We start from the raw sequence: 13,808 nt of genomic DNA, 5'->3' as shown, positions 1-13,808 counted from the left end.
ATCAAATGATCATGAGAGATTTGATATAGGTGAGTTGATTTTGAGTCGAGAGGCGAGTGAGAACAGGAAGATCATTGATTAAATCTCATTCAATTTGTGTTTGTTGGTACCACTTATGAATCATAATTTCACTCAGTAACAATAAGGCAGGAACTTTATTGATTTTAACAAACGCCTCGTACAAGTTACACTAGGTACTAATCGACATTGATGCCGTTTTAAGAGGACCTTCGTTGAGGAGATAGAAGGAGGCTCTCTCCTCCCCTGTTTATCTTCAAGCGTTGTGCTTCATTTGGCGATATCTGGTACGCGTTTGTGAGGACCTCAACAGGCATTGCTCTAATCACTGATGTGTAACCTGCAAGTTGATTGTTCATTGGTTGACTACTTGTCCTAAACACCACAAATTCAAATCCATTCTCCCCTGCTTTAATCGTTGCGGGGAAGTACTGAGGAGCCACAAACATTTCTCCTTGATTCACCTTGTCGTTCATCACTTGTTGCCCGGTCTGATCTACTACCTGCACTTGTGCGTCTCCTCTTTCAACGTATACCACGCTGTGGCCAGTCAATGTCCAATGAGGGCTCATCAATGCATTCTGCATCCACCAATTAAGTACAATTTCAATCAATTTAAGTCATACTAACAGCAGAAATTTTTGGAAAAGAATGATTGATTTAATTACTGGATAAATGGTTCCTTTAGACGCACTCATGTCAATGTATTCAAGGATGGGAAGTTTTTGGCGACCAACATGGTTAACTTTGCCGGCTTGCCTTGAGAAGATATCAGCTCGTCTTTGAGTTTCTATATTGGTCCGGATTTTCATTGTGCAAATGTTTTCTTCTAAGCCATTTCCAATTATTTCCTCCCGCCATTGTTGTCCTCGTTGTGGTCGCCCTTCTTCTTCTTCATCGGGCCTAATAATGCTCATTCCTTCCCTCACATTGACAATTGTTCCACGTTCGATCTGTTCTTCTTGCATCTTCCTCACAATCTCTGTGGGGATGTTGAAGGCCTCGGCCAGCAATTCTGTGTCAAAAGCACGGAAAATGTTCTGGAACTTCTGTGTCCTTTGCTTTCTTAGACCAGTTTGAGCTCTTTGGCTTTCACTTTCTTGTACTCCACCGGCCAAGTAAAATGCCTAAAGTCCAAAACATAGCCAACCAATATATAAACAAATTATGTGAAGTAGGTTAAAACTCATTATATATGAAGTTGCATCATGAACAAAAAATTCACTAAATTGTAGAAATTGGCGTGAAAGATTTTACCCTGAAGTTCTGATCAAGCTGGTTGGATCGATGGTTGAGGTCGTTAACCGCTACAGCTACGAGCTCTTCCTCACCGTCGTTATAGCACCAATGAGCAGCACCAGCTGGAATTGCCACAACATCACCTTGGCGGATACGGTGGACTTTCTGGTGCTGGTCGCCTCCGCAGCCTTGGCCCCTCTCTTCCCTTGGCTCTTGGCCGGCATGGAAGGTCTGTGACTGGAAAGTCTCAGCACAGCCAGGGTAAGTAATGCCAACTATTCCCTGTCCACGCTGGATGTAAACCAAGCGAGGCATGGGATGAAATTTAGGAAGAGAAAGAGAATTACGGTGGATAACAATCCTCATAGGAGCAACTCCAGCGCACTGGAATTGCTCCTCGTTCTCGTCCCATAGCTCAGTGAAGCCGCCCTCTGACTCAATTCGATCAGAGGGCTGGCTTCCAGTAAGCCTCTGTAAGCGGCATTGTTGAGCTTGAGTCAGACGAGTGCCTCCCTGACCTTGCTGACCCTGATACTCTCTTATTGCATTTGCTGCAGACAAGAGAAAAGGAAAGAACAGTATAGCTAACAAGAGCCTAGTAGTGACCGCCATTGCTAATTAGGATATTTTTTATTGTTAATTAAATACAAAGATGAGATGAGATTGGAAGAGACTGAGGCCTCTGTTCTTATAGTGTTGGAGGGTAACAAGTAGGAAGGCCGCGTGGCGATTATACGGTTTTCTTTTGCATGGTGAAGCTGTCTTCATCTCAGCAAATGAACGACACTTTGCCATGGTTGTTCATAAAATACAATCACTCCATTCAAATGACCTGTATTAGCTTTTGATGTTTGTTTTTTTCTGGGCTTAAATGTTACTCATCCTAGTTTCAAAAATGCTTCATTTGCCTTCTTGTGAAAAGAAATAGATAACAGAAGACGTTAACATCTACGATTTCAATTGCTTATTAGTACAATTTTTAAAGCATCAACCATGATCTCTGATTTTGACCTGACATGAAAGTTAAGATCGTAAAGAACACTTTTGAATCTTGGTTTTAATTAACCATGTCATGTGGAGAGTTAGAATTAAAGAGTTGACAAAATGGAAAGAAACATTCTTTTTATAAACGGACTAAAAAGAAAATTAAGACAAACAATTGAAACACAGGGAGTAGTATTTAAGATTAGATATATGTATGTACAACTTTCTTTTATGGCCTAAAGTTTTTTTTTCTTTTTTTGCTCTCTTTTACAATAATTCAGAAAAATGGGAGTAGGATAGAAACTTAAAACAAGATAACTGAGAAGAAAAATGTTAATTACTTTAGGCACATATACATTGGTACACTAGGCTTAGTCTTGTATCTGTAGAAGGCAGTTTTCTTCTTGTAAGTAGGATTATCAATAGTGATAACTATCCTCCCTTCTTCTCTAATATGAAAAGAATTCCTTACACTCTCCACCATTTTCTTATCTTCTTGAAGCATTACTCTGTATGAACAATCATCATCTGGTATGAATTCTTCTTTGTAACTCACTTCATTCCCCACCACTATCAAATCCCAAGTTATCGTCACCTCAACCTATAAGAATTAATACACGTATTAGCAATGCGTGGATCCATAAATGGACTTAAAAGGAAATGAAAACTAGGCATTGCAGCAAATACTACCTCTTTGACAGGCATTTTAATGAGGCAAAATGAACATGGTTTGATGCTGATCTCTAGAACTTTGTCATCAGTTGAAAACTCAACATCCTTGTCCTTTTTGAGTCCACCATATTCAGCTAATAAGTTCTCTGGGCTAATGTACCTATATATATACATGATACAAGAAAATTATCAATCCAACACAAATCATTGAGCAAATTAAAAGAAAAGCTTACTAATCCCTCTGTTTCTATTTGTTTGTCTGATTTTGACTTGACACGGAGTTTAAGAAAATTAAACAAGGACTTCTGAATTATATAGTCGTAATATGAAGGAATGTAAAATGTGTCAACCTATCCTTCAATCTTGTAGTCTTAAACATGTGTTTCATATGGAACTAAAGAATTGTCGAAAAGGGAAGACATTCTTTTTTAAATAGACTAAAGAGGGAAATAATACAAAATAAATTGAAACGAAAGGAGTAATTACTTGAGAAGGGTCTCTGTAACTTTAGATGGTTTCACAAATATGAAGGCGTTCTTGCTTCTTTGTGTGATCATTCGCAGGTTAAGTGCATGAACCGTGGAAAACCAAACAGGAACATTAATAAATATCTGCAATATCACCATCAAATTTTCAATCCAAAATCACATTTCAAGAAAATTCAATCTAATTATTCAAACAATTAAACAAGAAAAAAGGGGAGAAATTTCGCGTACATTCTTGTATATGATTCCAGGATAATGATCATGAACCAAGCTCATCATCTTCCTGTTAATCCAACGAACCTCTTTCCAAGCATTTCCCGGTGAATTTCCTAAATCTGTAATCATCAAAACAGAATTAACCCCTCCTTGTTTAAATTCAAGCTGTTGAATTGCCTTCTCCAAAATATGTATCCTCCATCTAAGACACTCATGATGATGATTATGCCTTCCCCAAATCTCCTCTTCCAATTCTTTATTCTTGATATTCTTAAACACATTATAACATAATAACCTTCCTTCCCTATCCTTACCATCATCATTGTACCACAATTTCTCCAGGTCAGGACTAAATAATTTTTCATCAAGAATCTCCGTAACTCTAAATTCCCTCCTCCATCTCAACGTCTTCCTCATCATCTTATACGCATCATACACACCATAATCCTTAGCTTTCAAGAAATTCAACAAAACAATATCCGTCCTCGTGTTATCTTCACTTGGTAATAATGGAACACCCCATAATGAAATTCCAGTCAAATCCTCTGTTATGGTTTTAACAGAGAGAGACTTGTTTTTGTTTTTACCATAAATGTATCCACCAAGAATGGCATCTTCCACCCTACATCTTAATCTAAGCAACGCGTTTTTTCTTGAAGCTTTAATGTCGAGAGGAGAAACTAATTGACCAGGCTGATCAAAAATAGGTTGATGATCATCATCATCATCCAAATGATCGTCTGATTCTGTATCATTGTCGCTGCTCATGATATCATCAACAATGTCTTCTTCAGCGACAGGAACAACAACTTCCTCCCGCATCCTTCAAGAAAGTTAATTAATATTAAGAATTTGATACACAATGAGATTAGGCCATATCAAAAAAGTCTCTTGTTTTTCCCCTCTGGTTTATGGAATCAATAAACCAGAGGATGTGATTATGTTTTTTTTGTTCAAAAGAGTCATATAAACTACTAATACTTAAAACCATTGATATTATTGGAGCTAAGAGGACCATCCACATATTATAAATGTTTGACCATCATTTGGATATTTCTTTTTTATTGTGTGAGTGTGGGTGGGAGAGGGACATTTTGGATTTTCCTTTTTATGTGTCTTTCTCAAGTCTAGTCACTACATACGTGCAAGCACGTAAAGTAGTAATAAACTATATTTGGTAACAAAAACCTTTCGTATCGTTTAATTTGTTCACATATATTGCTTTAAAACTATACAATACAAATTAAACGATACGAAAAGTTTTTGTTAAAAACAATAACCCCCCTTCCTGGCCTTATTTTGATACATTTTTTTTTCATTGACCAATTATTTGGTGCTTTTTATGAAAAAATATATGGTATTATTCTGGATACATTTCAAAAAAAAAAATTATTGAGAAGGGGATACTGCAATTGTGAAGGATTGATTCACGATCATGAAGAAGGGGCTTGGACAGATTAAAATCCTAATTTCGAACCTATTTGTTTGTAACAAGGTTTTGGGAGTTTTAGACCTTGATTTTTGGTGTTTTTTAAAAGAAACTTTCATGATTTCTAGTGTTTCCACAAAAGAATAACGATGAAGTACCACTTCAGGAATTATAATTTGAAATCCCATGATCTAGTAGTTATTACAATCTGATGTTTGCAAACTATGTCTAGTAATACATATACACAAAACAGACGTACTTGTTACTAAAAACAAACTGCAGAACAACATTAACTTGTAAACTATAAGGGAGAAACAAGAAACACTACAACACCTTGTTTGCCTATTCTAATCAAGCATTCTCCTCTCCTGAAATACCCGGCTTTACAACCTCGTGGAGTGACTGATTGCTATCTCCTTTTGTAGGTGCTACAACATGACTTTCACTTGCATTTAAAGACAGCTTCTCTAAATTGGCTTCACTGGTATCAGCAAGATTAGGCAGGCCACTTTCATTTTCGGGTGTTTTAGGCGGTCTTTCTCCAGACTCTGGAGCTGTGTTGGGCAGGCCAGTTCCATTTTCAGGTGTTTTAGGCAGTCTTTCTCCCGAATCTAGAGCTGCTTCCATTTCCTCGTACCTAGAAATGACTTGTCGAAGCTCATCGTGAAGATTTAAAGCTTCAAACATCAACCCCTCATCACCTGAGGTTGATTCCACAATTCTTTGTATAACTGCCAAAGACTGCTTGCAGTTCTCCAACATGCTCATTGTCAGATCATCCTTCAGCAACACAAATTTATCAGTTCATTCATGTCTCAAAGGTTACCCCGCCCATCAGAAGGCCAAACTGATAGACACAGAGAATTTCATTTTCTTCAATGGAACATAAACAGTTAAATCACACACAAAACGGGAAGTTTTGAACAACAGAACGTCTTTTGTGAAAATTTAGTAACACGGCTCGATCAACTTGATGTTTTGGCAGATTTCCAATTGTTTTAATGTCAATTGACCTTTACATTTATCGTCCTTTGGGTGATCTTAGTAGTAAATATGTCTAACTATGCTATTTACTTTTTTTTAGAATGCCTATGCCATTTACTTTTGTTGTTTAGAAAGCTAGAGAAATGAATTGGAGCATTAAAAAGAACAACTTGGACTGAAAAGAAGCAAAATTTGAGAAAAAAACAAGAAGAAGTGCTATACTCGCGGTATAGCACAAGTATAGTGGAGAGTGTAATTTTCCTAAGCATGGAAGAGAAGCGCAATGTATAAATTCCGAGAGAATCTATGTATTATTTCATGCAAAATAGAAGGTGGAATAACTAATACATAAAATAACTGCATAACTTTAACCAACAACCAACGACTTAATGCATTATTTATATCTCTACCCCATAGAAATATATAGGGTTTGGAATAACTTGAAAAGACAAGTAGAAATCTTCTAGTTGTAGATTAATAGTCGAGATAAAGTAAAGATTCAAATAATTTGAAAACTTTAGCAGGATTGTCAGGAGAACACCATAACTATAGAAGCGTTCATTCATCATAATCATCAATCTTCAAGCGTTCATTTATTTAGTTCATGATTATTTGCAATTCTTAGTTTTTCAAAAGTCAACAAATGACCTTCTAACCTTTCTTACTTAGATGTTAGAATAATTTAATTTAGTAAAAAGTTAATCAAAAGTCCCCGTAGAAACGACACTTGATTCACCCTTATTATTTATTGATTGTGCATACTTGGATGTGCGTTTGAGGACAATACAACTCACTAGTGATGTGATTAGAATTAAGCATTAATCCCATTTGTAGGTCAATTTATTCTATCACCAGATTTTTGTTCTTGCTTCACTTTTTAATTTATAGTATTGGTTTCTGGGCCACTTTTGATGGATGATCACGACGGGATTCAAGAAAATTTCCTTTTTATTCTTCCGCTGGCATGTATGTTTTTATCCTTAAATTCCAACAATAGTGCACTTCGATTATTTCACCGAGTACCTGGTATTTCACATTCAGATATGATCATATTCAAGTTTTACGGCTAATTACACTGACCTCCTTTCCATTTTATGATTTAGTCAAGGAACCTTCAACTAGCTTCAAAGTTTTAATAACATACCCAACTCAATGTTGCAACCCTTAAGTAGTTATATTTGTTTAAACTGGTCTTTGTTTTTCTTTTTTTGATAACCGTGGTGTCTAAACCAGCTTGCGCACATCTCCACTAATTCCGCAGGATACCTACCATCTCTCACTAGCGACATGTACTAGGTAACTCTATCCACCGAGGCTAGAACAGATGGGAAAAAATCACCTATTGTTTTGCCTCTGCTCGGATTCAAACCTGAAGGCTGAAACCTCATGGTGTTCAACCTACTTCAATAATCATATTATGTTTACTTTCATTTTAAAAGTTAACTAAGTAAATATACTTGGTTTATCTCTTATTAATTCAGGTTACCTAATAAATCTTATTGTTAAGGTACCACAAAAAAATACTTCCTCTCCATATCATTATGTTGATCAATTAAGGAGCATTACAAGGAATTGTTACATTTTCACCCCTTTAGTATAGTATTAATGACTATTATGCCACTATATTCTGATTGTGCTTAAGGGAAGTGCTTCTTTCAAGACACTAAGAGAATGGAGACTGATAATTATGACAATGCTCTAATCAAAAAATAATTGCTGAAATGTCTTCAAATTTAAGAGTCAATATGGCTAAAAAGGGGAGGTTTTGGTGATGCCATCTTAAACAAAAGAGAAGGTTGGTGTATTTCTGAAAAGTAAAGAGGAGGTACTACGACGGTCAACTGGAAGTATTATTTGCACAAAGAACAGAAGTTCTGACAAGACCGTGCGCGCCATAATGAAAATTGTTCTATGAAAAGAAAAGGGCTGGCATGAAGATGAGAATTATAAAGGAAAACAAGTGTGCAGATGTCAGATGTCTGAATTTTTGGTTTATTCTATTATTTTGGAATCTTTAAAAATGTAGTTTACTTGCCATCCCTGACATTAAAAAATATGTACTTCCCCCTTTTCTTGCATCCTACCCACCCCCACCACCCTGCATGACATAAAAGAATAACTAAATATAATGTCAATTGTTTGAGCCTCGCCTCTACTTTAGGGAAACTAATTAGTCCTTCATTTTAGTTTAAACAACATTATAGTCTCTCAAAAATTAGACATTCATATATATATATATATATATATATATATTCAATGAAAAGCTCCACTTAAATGGTTGATGTCATCAATATGCTATTATGCTCAACTTTAATCCCGTCAACACCTTCTAAAAGACACTTTTTTCCTCTTCCCTGTTGAGATTTGATCCCCTTGCCCACACATAAACTCTATTCCCTTGTGAACTCACATTAGACACCACCATCCTTTAGACCTTAACTATTGTCACAAATCCTCCTCGAGTCCTCAATACCTATCATGGCCCCACTGTTGCCTTTATCTTTTCTTTTTATTAGTGTTGTTGTCTTGTTTTCCTCATCCTGAAACCCCTTTAGGGTCTTCTTTGTTCTTTTCTTTTCTTTCCTTCTTTTGTCCATCTTATATAATTCTTATGATTGAACAAAAATGAGGTATTGGATCTACTTGGCTTATGCTTTTTGGTGGAAGTAAAAGAATGTTGATTCAAGTACTTGGGGATTGGTGAGAAGATAGACTTAGGACTTGACTCAACCCCAGAAGCTATTTTGTGATGTGAGGGTTTCCCAAGACCACATAGGAGCAACAACTCATTCCCTCAGCCACTGTGGGCATTCTAAGCCCCTCTTCCCCTCTCCTGCTCGCCCAGGGCTAGACATCTGGAATGTGAACAATATAATGCCCATATTGGGTTTGGTTTGATACAATGTTATAGGTCAAAAATTCAACCACAAAAATAAGCTTGTAAAGTAAGCATTGCCCATGATCATATAAGTAGACTCACTCCTTCAACAACCAATGTGGGACATTCTAATAGGGGTTAAGGAAGAAAAATATGGGAGAAAAGCTTCTCAACAATTTGGAGATGGGTGAAGCAAGTTGTTGGACTAGGAAGCAGAAGAAAATTTATTGCACAGAAATGTAGTTCAGTTATATCATGAATCAGAATCTTGCTGATCTATTCCATATGCATTGAGTATGTGTAGCATCAGAATATCTATGGACAACCTTTTTAATGGTGTCCTTCTGTGGCTAGTCGGGGAGTTGCATATCTGAGTTTTCTTCGAGGGTGCACTAAGAGGTTTTCTAGTTTTTGTTTCTTGTTTTTTTCTTTTTGGCCCAGGGATTCAAGTTTTTTTTTCTTGGATGATGCTGCCGGTGGTTTATCACAGGAAAAGATATCCCCTCATAGGATCTTGGGCACCTATTCGTAGCAGATGCAACAACAATCTTAAAGCTGAAATGACTACATCAAAAGCTATTTTGGTATATATTCTTTCATGTGCTAACAAGAGAACCATGGCAATAGTACAACTCAAGAAACTCCAAGTAAATGACATTTTAATATGGATATAAACTTCAATCAAAAGACATAAAATTATTTCCATTCTACTCTGACATTAGCAGGAGATTTCTCTATTTTATTTAAACTAGAGGGGTTTGTTAAACTAGAAGAGAAGAGGTCAAAGATATCGACCAAAACAATTTAAATATATATATATATATATATATGTATTGACTCATAATAAAAACGAAACTTTTTTGTGCTGAAAGTGAATAAATTGTAAGAAATAGAGATGGAAAAAAGGGGTAGGTGCTCATGTCTAAAACGTTGGTTCCTTAAGGGAATCAAGTTAACGCTTTTTTTCTTGGATGATGCTGGTGGTGGTGTATCACATGAAAAGGTAGCCCCTCATAGGATCTTGGGCACCCTATTCATAGCAGATGGAGAACAATATCCTAAAAGCTGAAATTACTACACCAAATGCTATTTTGGATTACATTCTTTCATGTTCTCACAAGAGAACTATGGCAATACTACAATTAAAGGAACTCCAAGTAAATGACATTTTAATGTGGATATAAAATGTTAATCAAAGGATGTAAAATTATTGCCATTCTACTCTGACATAAGTAGGAGATTCCTTTACTTTCATTTATAAGCTAGAGCGGAGGTCTACTTATTTTCTTAAACTACAGGAGAAGAGGTCTAAGATATTGAGCAAAATAATTTTAAGAAAAAGATATTGACCCAAAATAAAAACAACCCTTATGTGCTGAAAGTGAATAGATTGTAAGAAATAGAGGCGAAAGATAATAGGAGAAAATATTTGTTGTGGGGTTAACTTCACAAAGAAGTTGGTAAAAAAGAATTTTAAGAAAGCAGTTGGTGCCAATGTCTAAAATTTGGTTCCTTAAGAGAACCAAGTAGACCATATATATCTTATACAAATTTTTTACACTGACTTGGTGTTCAATAATGAATCTGTTAACTTATAACCCAGAAAGAGAAAAGTCTGACGTTGTTTCCTAGTGGAATCAACAATGAACAAAAGTTGTTTCTAATGGGAAATTGACTTGCTTTAGAGCTTTAACTACAATTCTTTCAGAAATTCATGCAACAAATTCAAGAAGAGTCATATACAAATCTGCTACATTTTTTAAAATGTTTATTAATGAAAATTTGTTGATTTACCAAGAAAAATAACCATTGGTTCCTTATTGAACCAGAATTGAACAAACTCCTTGCATATAGGAAGCTAACTTGCTATAGAGTTGTAACTTCAATTGTTTCCGAAATCATGTAGCAAATTCAAGAACATGGTAGTTCAGCAGGTTGAGATATAGCTGTCATGTTTGTTTGTTTGTTTGGATAAGTAAATGTAGCCCTCATATTAAATTAATATACAAGAGTTTCTTCAATTTTCAACTTGGTTCGACAGGCATTTCACAGGTGGATGAGCTAAGAGACCTAAGTCCTCCTACTATATAGTAAAAGATCAGAGATTATTGAAAAGTTGAACAGTACTAGTCCAAGTAATGGGGTAACAAAACATAGGTCCAGAATAAAAGTGGAAGAAACCAAGGGCAGAGGACCACAATGAACTAAAAATCTTTAACTTAGTGAAGCATAACCAACAAATTGGAGGAGATAAGAAAGTAACCTTGATGGGCTTTGGTTCAACATCAGAATTCAATATGCTAGAAAGGATCTCAAGACTGTTCCGTGTTACTACAAGAAATTCCTTCTTCTCTTCAATGGATTCACCAATGTAAGTGGTTTGCTCATGATTCCGCATCCCCATATCAGGAATAGGGTAGCTTTCAGGTGGTGAGAGTAGCTGCTCATTCATATGCGACTCCAGGGGATATTGCCTCTTCAAGTTCTATCAAAATGAAAGAAAGTTAAGCACCTTTATCCTGTGGATAACAAGGCATGCAATATGCAAATGTAAATTAAGGCATGATTCATGAACTCAAACATCATTTGCTAGTCTACCAACACACATCAATATTCATGTAGTCTGAAACACTGGCATAAGATGCACCTAAATGGTCTACCATGTGCTGCCCCATCCCCTCCTCTAAAGGTCCAATCCATTCCTCCACACAGTTGTTTTCATCAGGTGAACACAATAAAGGAAAAGAGTAGGCCTCAATGCAGACACATTTGAGAGAAGGCATAAAACTGAATATGTAGCATACAAAAGAATCAAGCAATAATCAAAACAATGTAGTACGAGCACTTTGATAACATCTCTAACAAGCATAATCAACAATTATCACACTCATGCTCCTTAGCCCTTGCAGAGACGTTGTTACGGCCATATATTCTCCACTGTTAACTAACGTCTAACGTGTTGTCTTTTCCCTGACATCTACATCTAATAGAGGAAAGCAGACTTTTCACCCTTTCGCTCCCCACTTTCAACACCACCACATCCATAATAGTAAAGGTTAATGGAAGAGAGAGAAAGAGAGAGAGAAACATGACAAAACACTTCCAAGGACTTCTTGTTATCCCTAAACAACACCTCCTGTCCCACATCTTCTCTCTCTCACCTCAAAAAATAATAATCTAGGAAAATAAATGAAACAATAACAGAATTCTTTAGTTGCATGAGCAAAAAGCCAACTTGAGATATTGCCTCAATATGCCTATTTTCTAGTCCATTAATATTTGCAGAGTCCTACCATATAAACTTCAAACCATCATCTCTTTTGCTTCTGGTGCTCAGCCTAAATAAAACCCCTATATAAGGCTGATATAAACAAATGTTGGACACATGCATGTACCTCTAGTTTTAAAAAAATCCTACTTTGCCTTAAAAAGGATCAATTAGAGCAAACTAGTATTAAAATGATTTGGACTCAAACGGAGTGAAATGATTACTAAGAATTCATATAGCCAACTCTAACTTAGATGCTCTGTTGATTGATTGAATGTTGATAAGTTCTGCTACAAGGCATTTCAAACATAATAAGCAAGCATGATAAAAATAAGAGAGAGAATACAAAATCCACATACAATACTTGACCTTTCCACTTGCATAAATACTTACAGAAAGTACACAAAAGAAACACAAAACTTGTATAAATAGGTAATGTAACCTTAAGATTCACAAATTAAAGTAAGAACATGCATGTGCTTTTTTGGTTGGGAACAAGTTATCCCGGGATTAGTTATATGGATTGATATCCCACCCTCAATGTTGGATAAAGATAACACTACAATCCCGGGATAACTAATCCGTGATAAGTTATTTCGCAATTTTATCCCAACTCACATGGGATAAACTCATCCAAAATTAACCCCTTCAAATCTTATATACATTCAATACAAACATTTCCTGCAAAATAGACTAGGGGTTTACCATGTAAGTTTGACGAAACACAGGCAAGTAGCTAAGGTCCTCAGACTCGCCCCAAGCAGTTATAAGCTCCATAGCCTTAATCCGATTCCCACTGTCAGTTTTAGGGTCATCAATCATTTTAACCATATCATCCAACACCTTTTCAGACGCCACTTCTGAAAACACTTTCTCGCAATTAGATGTACAAGTCTCCAGCAAATCCAAACTCAGCCTCTGTGTCACTGTATTCTTCGACAAAACCAACTTCTTCTTAATCGCTTTTACGATTTCCGTCCCGTTGAACTCCTCACTGTTGATCATCCCGCAAATTCGTAGGTTCAAGCTCCAATTAGGCTCCTCCATAGTCTCTAACGTAGCTTCATCTACCATTTTTGATTCTGGAGTTGGACCTTGCAGAATTTCTTTCATTTTTGCACTAACCATCCTGCTCATCTGTGCTCCTCCTGTCTTCAATCGTTCGCCCAGAGATGAAGAAGCCATTTTCAGCTTGTCCATGTTCATGTTTGTTGATCAGATGGAAATTGGACCAATTTGAGGTTTCAGTTTTGACAATTTGGGGGATTCAAAGGTTACCGACACAATCTTCTGTTACGACTTTTGTAATAGTCATATTTATGTTTTACTTTTCTCCATTACCAAATTCAAAATAATTAGTTAAATTTTACTAATTACTAAAATAAAATAAAATTCTAGACTAGACCTGGATCTGTTTGACCAAGTTTAAAACTGGTTAATTGCCGTGTTTAGCTAAAATTCGAATGTCTTTTTTTTTGGGGTTAGAAAGAATGGAATTTTATTTTGATGGTTCTCGGAGCCCACATTGAAACTCCGATTAAATTCGGACACGCAGTGTAGACTTATTCGAGGGTGACGCTCCCAACAAGATTTTTTCCATATCCCGTATTCGAACCCGAGACCTCTAGTTAAGGG

General features: G+C 36.2%; 3 protein-coding genes across 3 annotated transcripts; all 3 read right to left on the bottom strand.

Annotated features, from left to right (window-relative positions):
* Nucleotides 1-218: 218 nt before the first annotated feature.
* On the bottom strand, nucleotides 219-1,869 carry LOC102578327 (11S globulin seed storage protein 2-like). Its single transcript, XM_006351631.1, has 3 exons — nucleotides 1,276-1,869; nucleotides 687-1,145; nucleotides 219-599 (listed from the first exon to the last, which is right to left on the bottom strand). The coding sequence occupies exons 1-3, from the start codon at nucleotides 1,867-1,869 to the stop codon at nucleotides 219-221; spliced, it is 1,434 nt and encodes a 477-aa protein (XP_006351693.1).
* Nucleotides 1,870-2,416: 547 nt separating this feature from the next.
* LOC102606320 (patellin-4-like) lies at nucleotides 2,417-4,586 on the bottom strand. The gene is made up of 4 exons (XM_006351630.2): nucleotides 3,630-4,586; nucleotides 3,400-3,524; nucleotides 2,932-3,073; nucleotides 2,417-2,842 (listed from the first exon to the last, which is right to left on the bottom strand). Exons 1-4 carry the CDS (start codon nucleotides 4,434-4,436, stop codon nucleotides 2,579-2,581), a joined length of 1,338 nt encoding a protein of 445 aa, XP_006351692.1. The 5' UTR covers nucleotides 4,437-4,586; the 3' UTR covers nucleotides 2,417-2,578.
* Nucleotides 4,587-5,187: 601 nt separating this feature from the next.
* Nucleotides 5,188-13,511, bottom strand: LOC102598068 (TOM1-like protein 2). Its single transcript, XM_006351610.2, has 3 exons — nucleotides 12,879-13,511; nucleotides 11,169-11,390; nucleotides 5,188-5,823 (listed from the first exon to the last, which is right to left on the bottom strand). The coding sequence occupies exons 1-3, from the start codon at nucleotides 13,377-13,379 to the stop codon at nucleotides 5,395-5,397; spliced, it is 1,152 nt and encodes a 383-aa protein (XP_006351672.1). The 5' UTR covers nucleotides 13,380-13,511; the 3' UTR covers nucleotides 5,188-5,394.
* Nucleotides 13,512-13,808: the final 297 nt, after the last annotated feature.

Source organism: Solanum tuberosum, unplaced genomic scaffold, assembly GCF_000226075.1.
Source record: "Solanum tuberosum cultivar DM 1-3 516 R44 unplaced genomic scaffold, SolTub_3.0 scf00130, whole genome shotgun sequence".
Classification (NCBI taxonomy): domain Eukaryota; kingdom Viridiplantae; phylum Streptophyta; class Magnoliopsida; order Solanales; family Solanaceae; genus Solanum; species Solanum tuberosum.
This window is presented reverse-complemented; position numbering and strand designations above follow the sequence as displayed.